The sequence below is a fragment of the Acipenser ruthenus genome, chromosome 7 (assembly GCF_902713425.1).
Source record: "Acipenser ruthenus chromosome 7, fAciRut3.2 maternal haplotype, whole genome shotgun sequence".
In the NCBI taxonomy this organism is placed as follows: Eukaryota; Metazoa; Chordata; class Actinopteri; order Acipenseriformes; family Acipenseridae; genus Acipenser; species Acipenser ruthenus.
Genome location: NC_081195.1, coordinates 34,003,412 through 34,029,465, shown reverse-complemented (window position 1 = coordinate 34,029,465; position 26,054 = coordinate 34,003,412). Strand labels below are relative to the sequence as shown.

Here is a 26,054-nt window from a genome sequence, read left to right as displayed (position 1 = left end):
CCATCTTCCCATCAATTTTAACCATCTTCCCTGTCCCTGCTGAAGAAAAGCAGGCCCAAACCATGATGCTGCCACCACCATGTTTGACAGTGGGGATGGTGTGTTCAGGGTGATGAGCTGTGTTGCTTTTACGCCAAACATAACGTTTTGCATTGTTGCCAAAAAGTTCGATTTTGGTTTCATCTGACCAGAGCACCTTCTTCCACATGTTTGGTGTGTCTCCCAGGTGGCTTGTGGCAAACTGTAAACGACACTTTTTATGGATATCTTTAAGAAATGGCTTTCTTCTTGCCACTCTTCCATAAAGGCCAGATTTGTGCAGTATACGACTGATTGTTGTCCTATGGACAGAGTCTCCCACCTCAGCTGTAGATCTCTGCAGTTCATCCAGAGTGATCATGGGCCTCTTGGCTGCATCTCTGATCAGTCTTCTCCTTGTATGAGCTGAAAGTTTAGAGGGACGGCCAGGTCTTGGTAGATTTGCAGTGGTCTGATACTCCTTCCATTTCAATATTATCGCTTGCACAGTGCTCCTTGGGATGTTTAAAGCTTGGGAAATCTTTTTGTATCCAAATCCGGCTTTAAACTTCTCCACAACAGTATCTCGGACCTGCCTGGTGTGTTCCTTGTTCTTCATGATGCTCTCTGCGCTTTAAACGGACCTCTGAGACTATCACAGTGCAGGTGCATTTATACAGAGACTTGATTACACACAGGTGGATTCTATTTATCATCATTAGTCATTTAGGTCAACATTGGATCATTCAGAGATCCTCACTGAACTTCTGGAGAGAGTTTGCTGCACTGAAAGTAAAGGGGCTGAATAATTTTGCACGCCCAATTTTTCAGTTTTTTATTTGTTAAAAAAGTTTGAAATATCCAATAAATTTCGTTCCACTTCGTGATTGTGTCCCACTTGTTGTTGATTCTTCACAAAAAATTACAGTTTCATATCTTTATGTTTGAAGCCTGAAATGTGGCAAAAGGTCGCAAAGTTCAAGGGGGCCGAATACTTTCGCAAGGCACTGTAAGCACTGACGCTAAGATGGTGCACCAGCACTCGGTGCCAGCTCACCGAAGGGCCTTATCACCAAAGGGCTGTAAGTCTACACTAGGACAGGCCAACACTCTCCTCCCCCCACTCACACAGCGGGCCGTCAACTGGACCTCGTCTTCACCCCCCCTGCCCTCTTGGTCATTCCTCTCAATATCTCTGATCACTACTATATCTCCTTCTGTCTGTCACTCCCATCCCTTCCTGTTCTGCCGACCCCCTCTGTCACCTTCTGTCAAAACCTCCGTTCCCTCTCCTCCTCTGTCTTCTCCTCGCTGCTCTCTTGCACCACCCATCTATCGATTCATTCTTCCAACTCTGTAGACTCGGCTGCCTCCACCCTTTTCTCGTCCCTCACCTCCTGTCTCGACTCCCTTTGCCCTCTCACCCCTCGACCTGCCTGCTTCTCCCCGTCCCAGCCTTGGCTCTCCTCCGTGCTCTGCTCTGCTCGTACCGAACTGCGCCCTCATCCCTCCAGAACTACTGTCCTGTCTCCCTTTTCCCGTTTCTCTCTAAAACCCTTGAGCGAGTGGTACACCACCAGCTCTCTGCTTTCCTGTCAACAGAGTCTCTGCTCGACCTCCTCCAATCTGGTTTTCACCCAGCACACTCCACTGAAACTGCTCTTCTCTCTGTCACTAACTCTTTACTCTCTACCTGTGCCGCCTCCCTCTCCTCTGTCCTAATTCTCCTCGACCTCTTTGCAGCCTTTGACACAGTCAACCACTCCATTCCCCTGTCCTCCCTTGCTGACCTCGGACTCTCCAGCACTGCTCTTGCCTAGTTCTCCTCGTACCTTGCTGATCATACGAACCAGGTGTCCTGGCGTGGCTCACCTTCTGCCTCTTGCTCTCTTTCGACACATGTCCACCAAGCCTCAGTCCTGGGACCCCCCCTGCTTCCTCTCTACACCCACTCCCTGGGTCCCCTCATCTCCCATGGCTTCTCATATCATCTCTATGCTGGTGATTCCCAGATCTTCCTCTCCTTTTCCCCCTCTGACTCCAACATTTCCTCCTGTATCTCTACCTGTCTCTCAGTCATCTTCTCCTGGATGCACTCACATCATCTCAAACTCAACCTCTCCAAATCAGACCTCCTTTTCTTCCCCCCCTCTTCTTCTCCAACCGCGGATCTCTCTATCTATTCGTCTTGAATCCACAACCCTCTCCCTCCTCAACCACCAAGAACCTCGGTGTCACCCTTGACCCCTACCTCTCTTACTCTCAGCACATCTCTACACTCCTGTCGCTTCTTCCTCAGCAACATACGCAGAATTCGCCCCTTCCTCACTGACTACTCCACACAGCTCCTAGTTCATGCTCACTCCTATCTCCAGACTATCATTTCTCCCTCCACCCACTCTCGCCCCCTCCGCTCCTCCACCACCGGCACATTAGCTGTACCCCTCTCTGCTCCCCCGCCTCCAGAGCCCGCTCCTTCTCCACCCTTGCCCCTCAGTGGTGGAACGACCTACCCACGAATATCAGGACTGCTCAGTCCCTGACCACCTTCCGCCGCCTCCTCAAGACACACCTGTACAGGCAACATCTGTAAACCTCACAACTCTCAACTATACTGGACTACATTGCACACAACTGTACTAGTACTTACATCAGCTTGTACTTGCAGTGAACTGGTCCATACCTTGCCATATTCTATTACTGCTCTTAATTATAACTACTTCCTGTAGCTTGTATTTGACTTTACTGTTATAGGTATCCGTATTCATGTTTTTTGTAATTTTGCAATGAAATCCATTCGATAATGAATCTTGAATCCACAAAAGGCAAAAAAATCACAAAAGGCAAGAATTATCAGAAACTCTTTAGTTTAGGGATCCATTATAAGTAGTTTTTTATGCTCAATAAACATGGTATTAATTTTGTTAATACATTTGCATATTATAATTAGAACTAATATCACAAAATGTCAATACAATACACTATTGAAATAAGGTATATATAAAAATATAAACCCACTTAAAACAAAACTGAAGTGTTCCTGATTTGCCAGGGTCTTTACAACAAAGTGAAATTTGGAAATGAAATAAAACAAGTGTCTGAGTCCTTAAACAAACTTTCTGGATTGTTACTGGTTTTGTAAAATGAACATGTATCACTTCACATGTGTTTTATAGCACTCAAGGGTAAAAAAAAAAAAAAAAAGCATTTTAAATTCAAAACGTAATTCCTATTTGGTTAAAGTAATTCCAGGTTTTTCATATTTTTAAGATGTAACTAGTAATGCCTTTCTAGCATTTTTATTTTGACATCGTTTCACAGTCTCGTGGAACAGCTGCACGTCCGGTTTATGGCATCTATTGCAAATCTAAATCTCTAATGTCTGCTAAAGCTCCTTGTACAGCCATGTGCCAGGATTCAGGGATCTTCTGCATGTTTTCACTTGTTTTGATGGAAAATCACCATCCTCGGCTGCTATATATTATCCACTGTTCTCATCCTTCCCATGTCATGTCTCAGTCCAAGGATAACATTCTGTGACAAGTCTTCCCCTCGTTGTCCGGGATTCAAACGAAAGTCCTCCTAGTTACCAACACTGCCTTCCCTTTCTACCCTTTCTAAAAAAATATTTGTCCTATAAATGTCCATACTGTAAAGGGTGCCCCCTGAATTGTGTCTGGGTGCTCTGGTGCTGTGGTGTCAGCATATCAGTGTTTGAAATCATTACCTAGAATATGTATAGCTAATGATTGGAGTGTGCAGGACTCCGATCCCCTTGTAACCCAGACAAACCTATTCATCTTGGTACAGGTTTGAAATATGACAGTTATCTTAACTAATAAATTCTGTATCATTTTGCATTTCAGTCGTCACATCCTGGGGACTTTTAAACCCTTGAAGTATAAACCGCTCACGTGGCCGGCTCTCAGAATGTCTGAACTCCAAGCAAATCAGATGCAATAAAAGTATTGTTATAGTATGTGTACAATTTACTGTCAACATGGTCTAACTGTGAATTAGCAGAATATCAGAATTATTGTATAGTTATAACAGTAATTGAGCCAGTGATTTTTATTAGAAAACAGATAGTACTATCATTAATATCATTAATATATTATGAGCCTAACTATCTATAGTCAAAGGAAAAGCTATACATTAGAAATCATTAGAGGTGTGTAAGCAACTGGCTATCAGGTCAAAATGATTCTGATTGTTGATAAATGGGGTTAAATGGGCCTCCGACTTAGTGAATGTTAAACAGCTACAGATTATTTAAATTGTTTTTAATAAAGGGCAATGGGCTTTTTCACAAAACTTTATGGACTTTATCAAAGGACATGCCAATGGGAATTAAGTTGTAACTCTTTCTGTTCCAACAGTAAATAAAAGTGTCATGAATTGAAAGCTTGATTTAATTACGTTTAATTGCTAAGCCCCCTTATCTATGCTTTATCATGTTTTCTCTGTGTTTCACTACACTTGTGATTTTACCTGGGTACTACTGTCTATAGTGCAGTTAAATGAAGCTGAGATTTCATTCTCTACTATTCTGACGCGTTATTTTGCTATCAGTTTAAATCCTCTTCTTATAAGAACGTATTGCCTTATAGCAAGATCCAGTATAGGCAAGAACAAGTAAAGCCTGCACTCAAATTCCAAGTTCAGTTCTCCAGAAAAATATTATTTTTATTTATTTACAAGTCAGTGGTGAGGTGGATACAAACGCATTCATGTTACAGAACAAAAGTGAAACAAAATGTAAAATCTAGAAACTGTGTCCCGAAATTAAAGGGGCAACAATCAAGGATGTAAAAAAAAACATTTTCTCACATCTCATAATATTAATGAGCAGCCGGATTAGGTAATATTTCAAGAAAAGTCTTTAAAACATCAGCAAAAATCATAACCAGGTAACACAACTTATAACGCATGCTTATATAACATAAGATCATGCAAATGGAAAGGCACTTTTCTTAAAAGTTTAACCAAGAAACTATATAGATTATATGATGGGAGCAAAGAGATAGGTGGGATATTTATCTGACAGTATTCAACTGCTTCTCCAAACCCTTGATGCACAGTGGTTAAAAAAACGATCATTCACAGCGATTTGAAATAAATACATCAAATCAAATGAAGGTGGTTAGGAAATAAAGAAATAAGAGCACACTGGCAAGCTATTCCTCATTCAATCCCATGGTAATGCTGACAACATGATGTTAGTACATTTAACAAAGGAGGTAATGAACAAACACACTTGTGTACTGTAAGTCTCAAAATGTATTATTTCCTTTGCATATTACACAGAGACAACACAGATACAGCCACTATGCACACATATATACAAACACAATGTACATTTAATACAGCTACATAACAGTAGATTGCAACTACAGTATCGGATTTCCTAGTTGATTCTGTTTTTACAAAATCATTGTTTTCCATTTTCCAACTGTACATTTGCTTCCCTGTCTAGTCCTTCATAGAAAAAAAATACATATGCTGTACCACAATCATCATTATACCACAGGATTCATGTTTTAAGAAATGTGGCAGCTGTTTAGCTGCAAGGAAAGTGCAGTAACAATCTAGGTTAAAATATAGTTAACCAGCATCTTATATGGACAGTAATGTAAAACGTGAAAGATTTAGGGGGTCGATTTGATCAGCCTCTCCCCGATACATCACAGCTGGATTTTATTAGAGCGTTTTTCCAGCACTGGGGAAATGACCCTGGATTGCATCAACCACCTATCCATGCTTATCCCGGGACAGTGCTATAAACACGGGGCTGAAGAAGTCCAGGGAGGTTCATCTGTGCTGTAAAGTGCTCTAATAATATCCAGCTGCATTTATCCCAGGTGATCAAATCAAAGCAGAGAAACGATTTGACGTTTCATCACGTAAAACACCCTGATGAAGGCATTGGCCGAAATGTTTGTCTGCTTGACTTAGTTTTTAATCTTTGAAGTTAGCTGGGCTGTCACTGAATTAAACTGCAGTCTAATAGTACACACTACAGTTTTCTTCTAACGTAATGCACTTGCATTGCATCCAATACAGCTGTTTTATATGGAAAGTAACAAGCACTGTTAAATCTGAGCCAGCAGTGTCATTATAGCAGAATTTCATTCACAAACACTGCCCTCTGCTGGTCTACAGCTGCACTGCTACTCAAATGCTGGATTTCATAGTCAAAGGTTGAAAATGGTCTAAACACCCATTAAGTTCAAACCAAGGCACCAATTCAGATCTGGTTGATGGAATTAAGCGATTGTGAGTGTGTACCGGGGGTGGATGTTTATGTGGTGGTGGAGGAACAGTTTGACACATTCATAAAGCAGAGGCTGTGGTTACAGGTTGGGAAGGCAGTTGAGCCACAGCCAGTAAAACGAGGAAACATGCCTGGTTTATTAGAGCCATCGTTACTGCAGATACAATGATCAGCAGTTGCAATGCACCCATATGGATTCTAAACTGCAGCTACAATTAATTACAGTGATATTAAATCAAATGCAATTTGAGATCGTATCAACCCCAGCTGCATATCTGGCTGGTGCAATGCTGTATGTATATGGCAGTCTGGCACCTAAACTGCAGGCTAAACTTGTTTTGTGAGTCTCAATTTACTGTCATTGAACCAGAAATCATTGCTAGCCTCAGGGTTTTACAAGTTGTAGCCAGTCAAATTAATCCATAACTATTTAACACTCAATAGTGCTGAATTTAGAAATACTAAAATACACTTAAACTCAATGACAAACGTTTTGACTAGAAATCCTTTTTAATGTCTCAGGAATTTAAGTTTCTTGAGTAGTCGGTCCAAATCCGTCCATAGACCTGAATAGGAAACTCGGTTTATAAACGATGATTTCAGGCCTGGAGTAACATTTCAGATTTTCTTTTTTTTGGAGGGCATTACCTTTAGCGTTCTGCTCAACATACGGGAAGACTGGAATCGGACATGAAGAAACTCACATTTCCTTTTGAGTAAAATGATTGTATTTTACTGCTGTGATAAAAATGTACGTTTATTTAAAAAAAAAAAGTACATATATTTTTAAAAAATAATAAAATAATAATACAAATGAAAAAGCATGTAAGAAAAGTGTTTAACGAAATTGGCCCTGTTTTCCATTGTTTCTTAAATTTACACTGCCTTCCTAACACACAGGATAACAGTCCGGTATAATGACTCACAAAACATTCCAGCTACATTTCTCTCCTTGGGTTTTTTAAATCACAAACACTGACCCTTTTATTCTTGCTTGTGAAGGAACTTACCAAATGTAACTAAAATCTTATCCTGCCTTCTGGTCACATGATTTAACTTGATAAAGTGAAAGAGCGCCAACAAAGCAATGCAATGAAAAATAAGTGTTAGGTTTTGAGGAATGAAATCTAACTTTTGTTAAAGACAGTATTTTATGAATTAATCAAACCAATACTTTACTATCCCTTTTACTCTTATTTGGTTTATTAACATTATTACTGACCCTTCTTTTTATTGTGCTAAGAATCATTTGTTTCTTCAGCGTTCGTTTTGGGGTATGCAAGCATTTCAAACTGCAACGCTATAGATCAACTGCTGCGCCCTACAGCTTTGCTGTACAGCACACAGTCTCATTGCAGCTCCACTTTTGGAGTGAGTTTTAACTGCAGCACAGGTATCAGGAAGCAGCAGCAATGTTCATCTATAGTGCTGCATTTAAAAAATCTGAATTGCACACATTATAAAGTATCAAATAAAAGCAAAGAATTACAAGATCTTGAACAGAAAAGGAGGGCTCTGTTGAAGGAATCAGGGATTAGTACATATTGCTCCTGCAGCACAATGCTTTTCTTCTTGTTTGTAAATATATATGTGTATAGTGGGTTATATCTTATTGTTTAATTGTACAAATATGGACTGTATTTGATTTATAGTGGGACATCTTTGGGCCGGAAAATATAATCTACAACACATTGCATGGATACTTAATATGTGTTCACAGCGCCTTGTCTTCTTATATTACTACGATCTTAACGTAACACAAACCTGTTTTTAAGAAACGTACCATGCTACCACAAAGGTATCTAAAGAGTGCCCGAAAATGTATAAACCTGCTTTCCTGCAGTCTTCATTTCACTGTTTTTTTTTTATTGAATGTAGTAGCGATCATTAACTCACCTCTGGAGCAAACACCAGCAGGATTAATATAAAGCTAAAAAGTGACATTATTAAAGATCGGACACTGTTTACATTGTTACAATTTTACTAATGGGTCTGTAACTGTATGTATTATTCAAATTTTACATTTGTATAAAAAAACACATTAAACAAAGTCTAGAACTCCATTACGATATTAAAATGTGATCTTTAGTATAATAGCAATAATCCCTGCTAAAATCTTTTATGTTCTAAGTAATGCCTTTCAATCAAACAATACAGCACCCATCTTCCTTGTTCTATTACGATATTCCCATGTAATGAAACTCTTATTCCACCACTAGTGGCCGTGTAAGAGAAGATCGGTAGTTACAGTTATTACCTTGTTCTTACATGGTTTTGTATGCCCTGTAGTATACGTACACACGTTCAAGATTTTGACCTTTTTGTTTGGCGCATGTCTATCTATGATTGGAAGACTGATTGAATTGGATTTGGGAATTTCACAGGCCATCATAAAGCTGCGTTGTATTATTTTTTAAATATGGATTAACCTGCGCTTTACAGTTTTTCCACTATAACCCAAAGCACAGCAGTCCATGTCTGTTTTTTTAATATATATTATGCCCTTCCAAATAGAGAAAACAAGTTTGGAAGTCACACAGCAGTAAAACTCACACAGCAGTTTGTTAAGATTCTCCGCAGAGTATCTTTCGAAGTCTTCTAATCTCAGCGCTCTCGCCTGTGGGAATTCCAGAAACACTGTTAATGACTTTTCTCTAAACACGTTCATTCACACAACCCTGGTAATGGTAAACCTCTTTCCTAAAGAGACGTGGAGGCTTTCAATTATATAGAAAGGAGTCTGACTTGAAGCACACTCCGACAAATCAGGGTTTTACAATGTTATACCCCAATGGTTGTTCTTGTATTGAATCTGTAATATAATAGGTTTTGTGAAGTGTCATGTTTTGTGCTTAATTTTGCTTCATTACTTTAAATGGCATGAAAAGACTTTGAGCTAGTTGGTATGGGTATGATTCATTTTGTGTATCATTTTCTGTTTCACTTATCACATCCTGGCAGCTTCTTAAGACCCAATTTAAAGCACCCCTGTGGTCTGAATAGAGCTCTCAGAATCATGTCTAAACTCCAAAGCACACTAGAGTGTACCCATGAGAACTCTGCTAGAGGATGAAAGTAATACTTAATTTAAAGCAAGCATTGTATTTCTTACATTCACTAGGGGCAGTGTTGCGGCAGGACAGGGTAACGGTTACACTGTGGTGTTTCTGATGAACTTAAGAGTTCAGACATGCTTCTGGACAGCAGGTCACACAAGTGCTTTAAACTTTCAGGTTTTAAAAGTCCCCAGGATGTGACGACAAACATAAAAGGACACAAAGTGAATCTAAACAAGAAGAATTAATTAGTTAAGTGTCACATTTCAACCCCCTACCAAGTTGCTCTTTAAGGTTAGGGTCTTGGTTGTGTCTGTTTTACGTGTTTTCCACACTCTGCTTTTAACATGAGCTTGTCAGCAGGCTGAGGTATTCTGAGTTCTAAAAAGCTGTTCTGATAGCGTAATCTTTTCTGACAATGAACACATTATACTTGTCTCTCTAATTTGAAACTTTGTTACTAATCTACAGCGAGTACTGCCGATCTTGTGATTAACAGAGCTACAAAAATAATAACGTTCAGTATATTAAAGAAGAAGCGTTCAGTGGCATAAAAAACATTTGTAGAAAAAACTTCATATATATGCACTGCATAATCCAGGAAATTCTCCTGCATAAAATGAAAGGCAACATGCTGTAAGACTTGTCAGAAAACCAACACAATCCTAGTAAAACACTAAATACTACATCTTTTTATTGGTGCATCCACTTACCTAAAAGTGTCTTCTAAGTACTGACTGTTGGGGAAGTTGTAGTCTAATTGATAGTATAAAAGTTTTTTTATTTTATTTGTGTCGTCTCTGCCATTTAGTGCACTGTACAGATGTGCTTACAATTATTTTAAAAGGAAAGTGGGGGGGAATTTTATATTTATTATTATTATTATTATTATTATTATTATTATTATTATTATTATTATTATTATTATTATTATTAATCATTTAGCAGACGCTTTTATCCAAAGCGACTTATATAGACTAGGGGGTGAACTATGCATCACAACTGCTGCTGCAGAGTCACTTACCTCTCATCCGAAGGACGGTGCACAAGGAGGTTAAGTGACTTGCTCAGGGTCACACAATGAGTCAGTGGCTGAGCTGGGACTGAACTGGGAACAAGCCTCCTGCTAACCTCCTGCTAACAAGCCCCTTTCTCTAACCACTGGTAAAATTGCAGTATAAATGTAAAAACAATAACATCTTCCTGGGGTATTAGTAAAACTATTCTTCACTACACTTGCTTTTCTGCCTTAACGTATTGATGATTTGTATATCTTGTGGTTTGTTAGCAATTTGTTAACTCAGCTAATTTAACGCAGTTTAAATGACTGTAGTTCTGGAATGCCCTGCATAGTGTTACATATTGTAACACTGTACCCGCACAATCACAATTTACAATATGTTTTACCTATCCCAGTACATTTTAGTGAGGGCAGTCATTGAGGGTAATTCACCTGTAAAATACAGAACATAACTGTTGTACTGTAGTGCCTATGATGCTGTAATGATATTGAGGCGTGGACCCTGCGGGGTTCAGTTTTGAATTTGTTGGGTAATGGTAATCATTAAAGTTTGAAGCCAATATCATTTGTTTAATCCTTTATCTCAATATAATCTGCTAAATACTTGCTGGGTTTGGCTGTGTTGTCTCTGAAACTAAAGATGTTTATAAAGTCTATACCCGTCACAAGAGATTTCTTACAGATTATTTAAGAAGTGAAAAAAAAGGCTCTTGTGTTAAGCTTAGATAAGCCGCAGATAATTGACTTTCTTTAAGTGTCAGGAACCTAACTGTATATTGTTGCGGTCAACTGCCTAGCAGGTAATGGCGGCTTCGTTGGACAGTGATGTTAACTCATTTATTCTCTCTCGCTTTGCAGTAAATACAGTAAAACCTGTCTAATCCAGTCCCTCTATAAACCAGCATTCTAATTCAGCATCAGTTTCAGGTCCTGACAGAGTCCCTATTGAAATGAATGGTGTGATCCTCTCTGCCAGCGCTCCAGATAAGCTGTGTACTGGATGTTTTACACACTGAAAAAATATGAATTGCGTATGATATTTAAATGTAATGCTTAAAGAATACGCATAGCAATTTTGCTGCACAGCTTGAGTTCGCATCTTATCAAGCTTCTTGTGCTTCGTTGGTTCCCTGCGTCTCAATTGTCAATTATGAATATACTGCATGTGGTAGCTAGAGAATGGATCATAGTAATGCCGGGACACTTAACTGTAGCCTGCCTGGGAATTGCCAGAAACACGTGATGCGTGTTTGTGACTGGTTAATATGTGACTGGATTCTTGATCTTTAGGATTTCTTGACAACGTCTTCATCCCACTCAGCCTAATCTAACAATTTGCATATCTGTCAACTGAATTTATGAAAGGCAAATCTATATAATAAATATAATGTTCTGTGTTTGGACAGTCGGGGCGCTTTATATTGCTATAGCAAGGTGTTCAATAAGGAATACAATATTATAATTTCTTGATTTGCTTTAGTACAGTATTTCTAGTTTTTTTTTTTTTAAATATTAGAAATATATAGAATTATGGGGTGCCGTGTGTAAAAAAAAAAGCATTCATATTTTAGTCTTTTTTTCCAGATTTAACTTAAATCTTGTCTTTTTTCCCCAGATTTAACTTAAATCTTTTATTTTTTCCCCAGATTTATAAATGTTGTAAAAATATTTTTTTTTTTTTAAATGTGTACATTCAGATATAATTTATAAATCTAATTACAAGATTTAACATTTAGCTAAATATTTGCATATTTCCCGATTAGCATTACAAGATCTTAAATCTCTTAACTAGATTTAACATTTAGCTAAACATTTAACTAAATCTTAAATCTCTTAGCAAAATTTAACATTTGTTACAAATGTAAGGCTGTAGTTAATGCATAACCCACAAGTTAGCATTTATTGAAAGTACTCATAACTTCAAGGTAATGTTGCATTTTACTCACCCAAAATACATTTTACTCACATAGTGTAGTGTCTAAATTGGAAAGTAAATTACTCAGTGACCCAAAACCTTATGTGGAGCGCCGACCTCTACAACCCGGAACCTGTCTATTCTGGAATCCGGCATGATCTTATCTGACTAAAAATCAATGTAATTCAGATAGTCTGGCAGAATCATGTGGATTATCTATCAAAATGTATCATTAAAGTATGCTGCATGGAAAAAGTAAAAGAAAAATGTATACAATCTGACTGGGTTTAGCTGGACAATACTTCTACTGTACGAAGTGTACTGTAATCGAGTTCAAATAGGTTTGTCATCGATACCTATTATTTGGGGTACAGTATTAGATTTTATAGGACTTCTGTAATCCAGCACACTGTATATATAATCTGGCACAATTTTCTGGTCCCCATCAATGGCGGATTAGCCAGGTTTTACCGTTTACTTCACCAACACATGTTGCTTTTTTCAGAAAGCCACTGAATGATTTTGGCATTGTTTCTGGTGCATTGTTTTGGAATGTTGAAGTGAGTGCTGGAATGCTCTGAACTCTGCTGGGTCCTATTCACTAAGGGTCAACTTATTTAAAGAATGTTGAAGCTCTAAATTTGCATAGCTTACTTTCAGGTAGTCTTGCTACATTTTCACCCAGGTCCAAAGCACGTTGCTGGCTGCAAAGCATGTCAGTCATTAGGCAAAGCAGCTGGTTGGTTAATGACAGGAAAGAAGGTATTGGAATCTTTGGAGAGAATTACACTGTCCAGGAAAGACAAGTATGGCATAGTACCTGAAATTAAGGCATGCAAACTGGTATATATTAATATTGGTATATATTTTTAAAAAATCTGTTAAAGCTTTGTGAACAGGAATCTGGTACTGCTTATAGGAATGCCTGATGCATTTGAGGGTTATTTGATTGATTGATTACTTATTCAATCGGTAGAAGCTGTTCTCTCAATAAAGTCACTCTTGACTCGGTGTGCTGAAGATGTAAGATATGCTGCTCTGGAGTTGTCATTGTTGTTTATATTGAGCGCCACAGATTTAGCGCATAACTAATACTTCATCAGTATATATGGAGGGAGAGGGAGAGTCATTTAAAGTGAATACTCTTATTGCCCAGCAGTTTGGGCGAAAGGACCGCAATGCTCTGGCTGCTCAAACTGTGTGAAATACTTTCTGTTAGAACAAAAAAGACCCCCACAAACAACGTATTTATTAGGAATCTCAAAAATGAGGATTGTACTCAGGAACGACTGTTAAACATTAAAAAGTGTTCTTTTTTAGAACTTTAGAACTGTGCTGTGTGTTCCGTGTAAGGGGTGACATCTGCACACCTTTAGAACTGTGCTGTGTGTTCCGTATAAGGGGTGACATCTGCACACCTTTAGAACTGTGCTGTGTGTTCCGTGTAAGGGGTGACATCTGCACACCTTTAGAACTGTGCTGTGTGTTCCGTGTAAGGGGTGACATCTGCACACCTTTAGAACTGTGCTGTGTGTTCCGTGTAAGGGGTGACATCTGCACACCTTTAGAACTGTGCTGTGTGTTCCGTGTAAGGGGTGACATCTGCACACCTTTAGAACTGTGCTGTGTGTTCCGTGTAAGGGGTGACATCTGCACACCTTTAGAACTGTGCTGTGTGTTCCGTGTAAGGGGTGTCATCTGCACACAGGATGAGATGCACTGGAAGTTTGACACATTTTTCATATGTGATTTATAATTGTAAATCACACCTATATTTATTTCTGGTTTAGTAACTTTATTTTGTGTGCTTTTCCTTTCTGAAATAAAAAAGTGCTAATAAGGACTGGGATATAAAGATTTAGTTTGAAAATAAAATACAATAACAGTTACTCCTATGTAATAAAAATCAAATTAATCTAGTTTGTTTGATGACAACATGATTGTTAAAGTTTCCTTTTGAAAGACACCAACATTTCATTTAGCACTTCATACAGTAGAACAGAACTGTTCAACAGTCTATCAAACAATAAGCATTGCATTGCACTTAGAGATGTTACAGCTCATAATTTAAGGTCTCAGAACCTTTTTTAAATGTTTTTGATTCTGTTCTCCCTCTCTGAGGTTGCTTTCATCAATTTTCATTTGAGTTGCAAAAAACTAATACAGTAATTTAGTACACTTACTGGCAATGCTATTTGCTGTTTGTTTCAAAAAATTGGTTATGAAGAACCACTTTTCATGAAAGCTACATTTATTCTTCATACCGGGAACTGTTTTTATATTGCCCCTTGCTCTGCCTGTATGCTTTCTTGTTGGACTCATGGGGGAATCACACATGACACACTCAGGTTTTCCAAGTAACTTCCTTTAACATGTTTTCAGTCATCAGGTAATAATTATAACTAAGGCTTTATTTTTTTCACACTTTCTAGTTCCCCTTGAAATTCCCATTTCTGAAAGAATAGTGTAAATATCCGTTTTTGTAGCACTTAAAAATAAACACAGCAAACATTTGCTTTCCTGACGCACTGTCACATTTAGGAACCTGGCAGCCACTTTACTTTGCTTCCAGTAAATGTTTGAACACACTGCATAGAGCTGCACGATTTCACTAAAATGTCTTCAACAAAAAAGACACCAAGACACCACTACACTTCATCAAAGGCAGCAAATATTTCTGCTAAAGATTGCGCTATCCAGTACAAGAAGGGGACATTTCACGTGTCTGTTGTTATTTTTATTTTTATTTGATAATTCACTGAAGGTGAAAATAAAATGTCTTTCAAAGGTGGACATAAAAAACTAAATAAATGTTGTTCAGCTAAGTATTTAAATATCCTGGAACATTTGTTGTATAATAACAGCAGTGAAAAATTATCAATTGCAAATGTGAAACGTTATTTTCTTCTGCTTTATTAACTATTATGTTCAAATCCTGGCTCTCTCACTGACTCACTGTGTGACCTTGAGCAAGTCACTTAACCTCCTTGTGCTTTGTCTTTCGGGTGAGACGTAGTTGTAAGTGAATCTGCAGCTGATGCACTGTTCACACACCCTAGTTTCTGTAAGTCACCTTGGATAAAGGCATCTGCTAAATAAACTAATAATAATAATAATAATAATAATAATAATAATAATAATAATAATAATAATAATAATGAGACAAGATGAAACATCTTTTTATACTGTGATGTGCCATGAAATAAGCAATTTTTACAGTGAAAAAATACAGCCCAGATTATAACACAAAGAAACCTGTGTCACACATTTGAACTGTGACATTTGAAATTCTGCTTTCCTACCACTTGCAATCTACATGTTATTAAGTACCAATCAAATAGAATAAGAACACATTCTGGCAGTGTGGATTGATATAAAATTATCTAATAGCTTTTCAGAAACAAATCTGTTAAAACCACATATTTTATCTGCATTTTTTTGTCTTGATAGAAAATCAATTTAGATTTTCTAATACCACTTCACTAAGACTCGACTCCTCTAAGGACTGTCCAATAATTCAGAAGTTTAGTGACTCCTCACTCAAAACAGGACGAAAATGGATTTAATATCAAAACAGACATAAAAAAGTAAGACAAATAATTGCAGATAAAATATATGTGATTTTAATAGATCAGGTTCTGACAAACATTAGCCAATTTTATTTTCATTCACAATTTGTGGCAGTGTGGCAGGATGAAAGCCCTGCTGGTGTACGTGTGTGTGTGTGTTGGTGTGGGGAATATTGGGTTGGCAGGGAGGGGATTAAAATCCTCGATAACAGCTTGGAATATTAGGAGTATTTGCACATGCTAATACTTTCATAACCCACAAACTGTGATGAACATAGGATAGCACAGGATTCAAGTGAAGATTTACTACATTAGCTTTTGCTATTCACTGTAAATAAGGCACCTGCAGAACCTGCATTCTCTTATTCCTTTCTCTAAAACCATCAGCCCAATCTGCGCCCTAGTAGTTATCAAAGCAATAATACACGACAGGGTGTGTGTTATCATGAGATAGCACCACGCCTTGGATGCGTTGTGAGGCACGAGATTCAACCACCCAAGAAGTGGTGATACCTCATGAAAACACACAGACCCTGGAGTGTATTATTGCTATTATTAAATGGGTCTGTGAGTGTGTTGTTGGTGGTGTTTTCCTCAGTTGTATTAATTTCTAGGTTGTCTAAATCTGCTTCATTTGCCTCAGTATGGCAAGATGTTGACATTTTCTTTTCTTTTTCAATGTTTTCAGCTGCTGAACTTTTGTAGTTAATCTCAGGGATTGCTGTCATACCGACTGACTCGAGTGGTTTTCTTTACCCGGGCGTACAGTTGCAGTTGGCGTATTGATTTTGTTTACTGTGATGAGGCCGCTTCAGAGAAAGAAGTTCCGCACTGTTGTGTTATCACTAGATATCTAATGGCTAGGGAGAAGGTCTCAGCCAATCAGAATCTAGTATTTTCGCCAATTGTTTCTACCCATTTATTTATATTAGATATTACATATCTATCTTTGTGCCTATCTACTTGCTTATTAAAGCTATCTTACTTTCACACTGGCATACAAGTGCTAACATAAATTAAGACAACCAATTCAGCCATTTTATGGTTTTGGACAACAGTTCTTTAAAAGAAAAAAAAAACAGTACTATATGAGGCACTGAAGTGCATTATGTTTGTGTAAAAAAAAAAAACTAGGTATTTTACAATTGCCGCAACACAGGGCTTCTCCACATTAAAGCTTGAAAAAAAAATCTAATCAAAGTTGAAACTGTCCAGATTCCTGCTTGTTTCGATTTATTTTTCTAACCCTGAGGAAGTCGGATTGGTTAACAATCTAAAGTCATAAAAGCGAATCCAGGTTTGGTCCAGCTGGGAATACAAATGCATTCCACTGTCCTCTCAGCACCACTGTCTCTCCCCCAGATTGTGTCACTGCTGTGAGCCCTGAGTCTGTATGGTGGAGGCAGCTGGGGTGGATGGAGGAGTAACTAAGGAAGATGGTGGTGGGTCTACAAAAGACCGGCCTAGGGTAGATGGTCTGAGGCCTAGGATGGGCGACCTAGGGTGTGGAGAAGATGGGTGAGTGGATGGGCGGGTGTCTGCAGGAGATAGTCTTGTGTTTGGAGTGAACGCTGTGGTCTCTATGGTCAATGCTCGAGTATCTACAGTAAACGGCTGAGTGCCTAAGCTCCACAGCGGACTGCCTGCATTGATCGGTTCAGTACCTGTAGTCCACTGTGGGATGCCTAGGAGGGAAGGTTGGGTGCCTGTGATAGCTGGCGGGCTGCCTACTGTGTCAGGCGCAGGTACGCTGCCGGCTGCCTTGCGACTTACTTTGGGAGTGCTGCTCTTGATCTTGGTGGCCTTGACCTTGGTGCAGTGCGACTGTTCGTGGTCGAACTCCAGGTCCTCCAGCCGCTGGGTTAGGGCCAGTTTCTGCTGGATGGCCATGCGGAGCAGAGAGTTCAGGGTCTTCTTCTCATCCTCCGCTGCGGCCAGCTGCCTCTGCATCTCATCCAGCTGGATGACGTACTCGTCACACCTGTGAGAGAAAGAGAGACAAACAGAAGAATCTGTTACACCATCTACCGATGCGCGGTTTTTTAATCATCCTTTAGCCATGCATCATGCGTGTGAAGACACAGAGGGTGGAAGCAATGTGTTCAATGAAATGCCAAGGCACATGTGGACCATTTTGAGATGGACCAAAATAGGAACACCTGATCCATGGCTATCAAACAAAATGGGATTTGACTGTGACGTTCGTCAGCTCTTAAAACTAAGCAAAGTGGGGCCTGGTCAGTACTTGAATGGGTGGCTGCAATGCATACAGTGATGCTGAAGGCTACCCATTGCCCCGACACTGTGCTAAAGAAGGTGCAGCCCTGCAGATCAGCAAGGTCCTGTCTACTGTGTGGACATTAGAGATCCCATATCACACAGGTCAATAAAAACTAAGCTTATACAAGTCAATCAAACTAAGATGTGCAGGTCAGCAAACATAAGCTAATGTGAACCCCCCTCAAAACAAGAAAGAGCATCAACAAGTTGTAATAAATTGGTTTGTGTGGTTTCTGCGACTGATTCGTGATTACATATGCAGTGAGAGACTGACCTCTATTGCAATCATGTTTGAGATTAAGTGGGCCCACATTTGGTTTCACCTGTGTGAAGTCTGCCTCCATTTTGTGTAAAGCAGAACAATGTTGTAAAGCTGGAAGGACTAGGATTTTACTGCTTACTGTATCTCTAAACCCAAGTTGTTTCTAAATAGTTTTGTATCATTTGTTTTTTTTCCTTGTAGAAACATTGAGGCAAACTATGCACTGGTGCAAACAGAATAAAAATCTGATTAAAATAGCTTGTATTTCACCTGTTTCAAATGATAACTGAATAAAACATGTACATCGAGTTGGCTAATAGCGTATATATAACCGATATGTAAGTTTCAACAGTTTGAGTAGGATTAAAAGAAAAGATGATGGTTTTTCATGTGCAACACAACAATAATCAATGCTGGGTTGTGTGTGACTCACACAGAACTGTTATGTGTGCTCTGCATCTCTACATTCATTTGAAAGCAGGATTAGTTCATTGTGACAAAGTCTTGTCACGTGCAGAAATGTGTGACCCCTGTTTTTATTTATTTACAAATAACAAATGGTATTTTCAATTTAAATAAAGATTTGAATACAACAGCACATAGTCAGTTAACCCATATGTGGAGAAATAGTGGCACCAAGTTGGCCAGATGGCCTCATGTGTAGTCTTTAGTTTTTTTTTAGTGCCTTTCAAGGTCTATCCCTGATATTATTATTATTATTATTATTTATTTCTTAGCAGACGCCCTTATCCAGGGCGACTTACAATTGTTACAAGATATCACATTATACATTATATATTGCATATTTATGTACTCTCTTCTCCTAGCTGGTAGTCAAACTCCATTCCATTTGATCACTCTGAACCCATATAAACAATAACCACATACTGGAGTTTAAATGAATGTGCAGCACATGCTTTGCTGCCATTGCCCCAGTCTTCCTTCCAATAATATAAATGCTGTCACTGCACATCACCACCACTGCACCGTTACCGAGTTTTAAACACATGATCTAAAGAGACCCTACTGATATGTACCATGCTTTTTGGTTCGTCATGATCAGCAAAATTTCAAAACCGATGCCAATTTTCGATCGCCCCTCCAACCCGGAAAATTCGCTGTTTTGAAAAAACACAAACCAAACAAACAAAAAGAATGGTCACTGGGCATGTTCGAATCACTATACATTGACAAATCAGAGCACTTTTTACCGAATGTGTAGCAGTGGCTTGTTTCCCCTCATTTCCCAACACATTATTTAAAAAGTACAGCACAGTTAACTAGTCACTGTTACATTAATGTACCCCCTCGATTGCAGTTGTTTTTAAAGAGGTAGGAAGTTAACATTTGAATTGCCCTCTTATTATCCCTGGCAGCATTATCGCTGTTCCCATTTCTCTTGTGTAAATACAGCATGATAGATTAAAATAATACATCATTCCTGGTACCTAATCACGTCCCGTAGGGTAATCTGAATCCAATGCTGTGGCTGCAATGTGACCTACAGCACAGGAAGTGATTAGGTACCAATACCAGGAAGTAGCAAAAAATGAGAATGGAATAGTGATAGTGCTAAACGGTTAAAAAAAAAAAAAAAACATTTCAAACCTCGAACCCAAAGGTTTTATTTTCTAAAGTAGTGTTTCCCCATTTTTTTCATATTAAGTTTCTACTCATTATTTTATTTATAACACTTAAACATGCTCACATGGGCCAGATTTATCAAGGTTTACACAAAAGTGTGAAAATGACAATGAAACTGGTAATATTACAAAAGGGTTGACCGCAGGGCGCAAAAGTGCGCCAGTGCTGTTACTGGGACTACATCCATAACTATAAAACAGTCGATAGTAACACATTTAGAAATACGAAACGTTTGTCATAGAATTTTACATTTTGCACCTGTTTAGTATTTCTATGTTGCTGGTGCCAGTTTGTTACAACATCCGTAATACAATTAAAACCATTAAAACAGTTTATTCCTCTGAGAAACACATGTTCAAATGGCAAAATCTTAAAAAGCAAGTGGCTTCAAATTTCTTTCTTTTTTTTACTGTAGCTTTGTATAATGTTTGCAATCATTCTTAGCGCTATTCTTACTGCAATTACTCAAAGTCTGTGTTCAGGAGCTGTTCTGATCTATTTCAAGACTTATCAAAAAATAAATGATTAATGCAATAGAACCACTCAGAATGGCTGTCATATGAAGTTACTTATTTGATCAATCTCTCCCCATGTAATAAGGCCTTTTGATTTAATAATAAACCAAGGCCGACATACACTGGATTCTTCTTGGACAAGATCTGCATTTCACATTGGGGTCTTAAACACCATAGCACTGGGCAGGCTGTGTTTTTTACTGGTGAGCTGAGAATTGAGAATAGGTAGGTGACATTCAACACACAAACACAGATGAAGAGCAGTGAAAAAAACATGCAAAGCTGTAGTGACATGCAATTCATCCATTTTCTGGTGAAATCCGAACCTGCTGACCCTTATCGATCTGGGGTGATTAATTATGTATAACACTGAAGGTCACAGATATAGTGTAAAGGTGTTATATGATATCACTTACCCGATTGCTGTCTCGTAATAGCAGCCCTCTCCCCCTCTAATATGAAACGTAAACTAAATTAATCCCCTGGTTACTTAATCAGGATTACACAAGTGATCCATGGAAGCCCCAATAGAATGTGACCCCCCCCCAACCCCCCCCCCCCCCCCGGCAGTGAGTCATTCCAGCCATGTTAATGGAGACAGAAAGTCTGGATTCTCAAGATGCATATTCTTATACTGTATGTCTGTGTGCTGCTTTAAACTCTTTTCTAATTCCTGTGCACTAGTCTGTATTATTTAGGGTTGTAATCAAATACAGTGACATTATTGGTAATAGTCTGGATTATTTATTGTGCTGAAAAAATATTACAGATGATCGTATTATCAGTAATAATCTGACAGTCATTAGAGCTAAATATGATTAGTGCCACTGCTACCGAGACGCTCCTTTCTCTTCCTGTAAACAAGTCCATAAAGAGATGCTGCGGGTGGGGTGTTAAGTGTCATTTAATTCAATTGGCCATTGAAAAAAATATACTTTAATTCAGTCCCCCTCTATTGTGGAAGAAACATTGGTGTGGCTTTATTTTAAAAAGCCAACAAGTGAAAAGCAGTCTGAGAAAAGAGTGTAAGAGAGAGGAAGAACTACTAACTAGGGAGAAGGTCTCAATTAAAACATGGTTTAAGACAATCGCAAGCATCTCGCTCTTTAACTCGTCAGTCTGATCTGCCAGGGTTTCACTTTTTACTCCCTGCTGTGTTTATTAAATGGACTGGACTTTAATAAAAGCTAGTCCCTAATGAAATGGCTCTTGGAAACTCTTTAGCGCTCTCAAAATAATAATTAAAAAAAAAAAAAAGCTGTGCTTTTCACCTGGTGGCAAACATGGCTCTCAGGGAGGAGAAGGTGGCTGCGTCTTCCTTCAAGGCCTTCAGCTCATTTCGGAGTTTCATCATGGTTTCCGTCACCATTGACTTCTCGTTTTCATATTTGCTTTTCAGGTTGGCGAGAGCAACTTCAGCTGTCTGAAAGAATTAACACACAGAATTGACGTACGGAATTAACACACAGGATTATATCTTATTTAGGATTATATTTTATTTAGTACAATCTGGTGAGCCTGTACAGTACCATCAAGTAACACTTGCTAAATTGGTTCAGTTAAGTACAGTGCTTACTTGTTATACTGCAGAACCAGTTATAAGGCTATACGGTCTTGGCTCCCTGTTGTCCCATAATACCGTTCTACAAGCACATGTAAATACTGCACCATAGTCTCTTGGTTGTGGTTCCCCACTAACACTGTGTTATTGTTTAATAATTTCTATTGTATTCATCTTCCAAAACCATATTTGTATGCTAGCCAACACGTTAAGTCTTGATCATACTCTTAATTATCACAACCCTTACCTGTTTGTTGGCTTTCAGGACTAAGCGCAGCGTGGCTATCTGCTCCCGCTTGGTGCTCAGCAGCGATTTTAACTTGAGGATCTCCTCCATCACTGCTTCCTTGTCTTTATCAATCATGGGGGCCAGCTCCCTCGCCGCTGCACGCTGTCTGGAGAGCAGGAGGGACCGGTCCACGGCTTTCTGCAGGTGCTTGATCTGGTCTCGGATAATGGCGTTGAGGTTGTAAATGTTCATGGGCTCCTTGCGGAGGTCGCTGGACTCTGTGACGGGAGATGAGGGTGGGGCAGTTATCACGGGGGAAACTATGGGGGTCCGGGTGGGACTCTGGCTTTGCTCCTTGTTGGCTTCGCCAGCGTCCTTTGGAGCTTGTTCTGCTGGGCTCTTGTGTTCTGAGGGTGTCACCATGGCCCGACGTGCTAGCCGCGGAGATAAGAGTCCCCTGGGGTCATCAGTCCCCTTTAGGCTCCCGCTGCGGGTCACTCGACTCTGCCTGTAATAGTCCAGCATCACCCGGTTGGGCGTCTCATTGTTGCAGAGGCAGACGTGGTGGTAGAGCTGGGCCAGCTCCTCGCTGAAGGTCACCAGCTCATCTTGTGCTGTGTTGAGGGTGTTGTGGTTCTCGTTAGCCATTCCCGTCACCGTCTGCAGTTCTCTCTCCAAGCAGGAGATCCGCTCCCCGCACTCCTTGTGGGTCTTTTCCAGCCTGGCCACCTGCTCATCCAGCACCTGGATCTTGCTCTCCCCCTTGGTCTTCTCGTCCGTGTAGCTCTCCAAGCACTTGTTGTACTTCTCCTTCAGGGCTTTGATCTCAGCCTTGAGGTCGATGACCTCAGAGACGGCCACCTTGTACTTGCACTCCAGGATCTCCAGCCCGTTGATGTCCACTTCGTAGTCATGGCCCTGCTGAGAGGCTTCGCGGACCGATTTCTCCGTCTCCAGGTCCATCGGGAGCTCCTTGTTGCTATGCAGCCTCTTCATGGAGTTGACATGCTCGGTCAAGCGGTGTATGCGTTCATGCTGCTCCATCAATGCTCCTTTGGTGTGCTCCAGCTGCGTTTGAGACTCCTGGAGGTTGGACAGGAGGTTGGCTTTCTCTCGCTCCACCTAATAGAAGGAAATGAACCACGGCCATTATTTCTGATGCTGATTTGAGTTTTCTGTCTTTTACTTTGTACTATACAGTACTATGCCAGTATTGCACCAATTACAATATTGTTAATTAATATAATTAAATTAATTCTCCTGTACTGTACAGTACATGCACACATTGTAGGATTCTGCTTTCTGTTTCATGATACTTTATGTCAGAACATTTAAATGCTGTAAAACTTTAAACAGCAAAGTACTTAGATATAAGCTGTCCTAGCTTATGCTTTTATTTTCTAGCAGGAGCCTGTCCCAATCTATTTATTATTATTATTATTATTATTATTATTATTATTATTATTATTATTATTATTACTTAGCTGACGCCCTTATCCAGGGCGACTTACAATTGTTACAAGATATCATAATATTTTTTACATACAATTACCCATTTATACAGTTGTTTTTTTACTGGAGCAATCTAGGTAAAGCACCTTGCTCAAGGGTACAGCAGCAGTGTCCCCACCAGGGATTGAACCCACGACCCTCCGGTCAAGAGTCCAGAGCCCTAACCTCTACTCTCATTCTATACTGGCTGGAGTATTTCAATGAGGTGATAAACAGCCAAGGGTGACGGGAGAGGGCATGATCCCTTTTGCAACCTTAGTGGCATTTAAAAGACTGTTTAGAACATTAATCAATGGTCTGTAAAAATATAACGAGCTTTGTAACAGATGGGCTAATTATTTTCGCATTTTTAACATTTGGCGCTAAATGTAAAGTACTTTTGTCTTACAAGCATTAAAGATATATTTCCAATCTAACAGCTTCTGACAAATTATTTTTTCTTTGCATCTTTTTGGATATACGCTTTCCTGGTCTGAGGTAACTGTCTATGAAATACAAGGCCTTTTCAGGCAGCTTTTGAAATAGCAATCAGAAGGAGATATTTTCCAGCAGTTCTCATCAAGTGGTTCAAATAAAGCCTGTTTTAATCGATTCATTTTTTTTTTTTAGGTTTTTTATTAGGTACGTTGATCGTACATTATTTAGGTTTCTCTTATCATCCATCATGAACCACAAAACAGTTTATAATGGACGTTGTAAAAGGAACTGGGTTTATTGGTTTGAAGATTTGATTAATATTAATATCAAAACAGCTCTGCACAGCTTTTGGGATTAGTGTGAAAAATAAAGCCCGAGCCCTTCAAAAAAAGCCTGGCAGATTTCTGATACAGAAGAAGTAATAAAAATGAGTTACGTCATGCATTTATGAATTCATAAATACTGAAGAATGTGTGAGTGCCTCTACAGAATGGAGAATGCATTACAATAATGCAAGTACACTTACCACTGCCATTTAACAGACGTATTGCTACAATTAAATCATGTGACAGTACAGGCCAATTAGCTCACTGAAACTGCTAAGCAGTCATCATAATAATCTTTAGCCTATAATCGCTAATATACTCCAATGGTCTTTCATTAATAATATAGCAAGACTGGCTATCTGTGGCAATATCCCACAACGACACACACTCTGGAGTGCCATACTGTGATTATTTAATGGTTATGAGTTCATTTGTAATTTCAAACAACTAACAACAATAGGTTTAAAAGAGAACATGTGACGTCATAGCCATGGTGAGTCATAGCCATAGCCTCAGGACACCGACATGGCTATGACATCACATAGGTTATTGAAATGAATAGGAGGATGATCCTTGCCATTCTATTATACAGGATTGACTGTAACTTTTTCCAATACAAATGACTAGTGGTACTTAGCTTCAGTCTGAATGTTCATCTATAGAATGATCAGGTAAAGTAAATATAGAATAATCAAGTAGCAGTGCTGGATAGCGAGGGAGTATTTACACATGCACAAAAATACTGAAAACAAGTTGAAGCCAAAATGTTTTACGCTGGATAAATGTAGTCATGCCTGAGGTTACTGGGTGATGCTGCTTGATTCGTGGATTTCCCTGTCTGCGGTTCCTTCTGTCAGATGCAGTGATCTCAGTGGCTGCTAGTGGGTAGGGAACTTTAGTAACAAAATCAAGTTGTGCTGTGTTTGAACTGAACCATGGAATATACACTGCAATTCAAATTCAAGTCTGGTGATTGAAATATTTAATAGAATATATGTGGGATAAAGCATAATAAAATGAAGGCAGGCAGGCAGACATGATGTGAAGCAACATGACCAGCGCCATCATGCTGTTAATAATTCAAAACAAAAAAACACAGGGGAGCTGCAATATTTAAGTGTTGAAATGCTCGTGGCAGGATTGCTTTAAAAAAAATAAATAAATAAATAAAAACAACATGAGATGGTTTTACATTTTAGGTCTGGCTTCACAGTTTAAAAAATCCCAACACTGTAAATAATTAATAGGTTTGTTAATTTCCATGAACAAATATTTATAACTAAGAAATTATTTCTGCTCTTGGCTACTAGTACAATCCAACGTCTCCTATTGGTGTACAATAGCCAGCAGGACTGTGCCTTTATTGCATACTATAGATGAATCTAGTAATTGCCTAATAACTCTTCCTGACAAGGCAAGCAGACGTGCTTGTGTCGGTGGCCTTGCTGTACAACA

At 39.1% G+C, this 26,054-nt stretch overlaps 1 protein-coding gene across 3 annotated transcripts in view; it reads right to left on the bottom strand.

The window, feature by feature from the left end:
- The window catches only part of LOC117415972 (protein bicaudal D homolog 1-like), a 138,486-nt gene that overhangs the window by 4,926 nt on the left and 107,506 nt on the right, over positions 1-26,054 (bottom strand). For 2 of the 3 annotated variants that reach the window (XM_034026958.3, XM_034026960.3), the window contains 4 exons: positions 22,363-23,466; positions 21,826-21,977; positions 19,433-19,513; positions 17,627-17,834 (listed from right to left, as the gene is read on the bottom strand). In XM_034026958.3, the coding sequence (XP_033882849.2) occupies positions 17,627-17,834; positions 19,433-19,513; positions 21,826-21,977; positions 22,363-23,466 (1,545 nt within the window). The remainder of the gene's footprint in view (positions 1-17,626; positions 17,835-19,432; positions 19,514-21,825; positions 21,978-22,362; positions 23,467-26,054) is intronic. The other variant, XM_059026815.1, reaches the window with a different exon arrangement.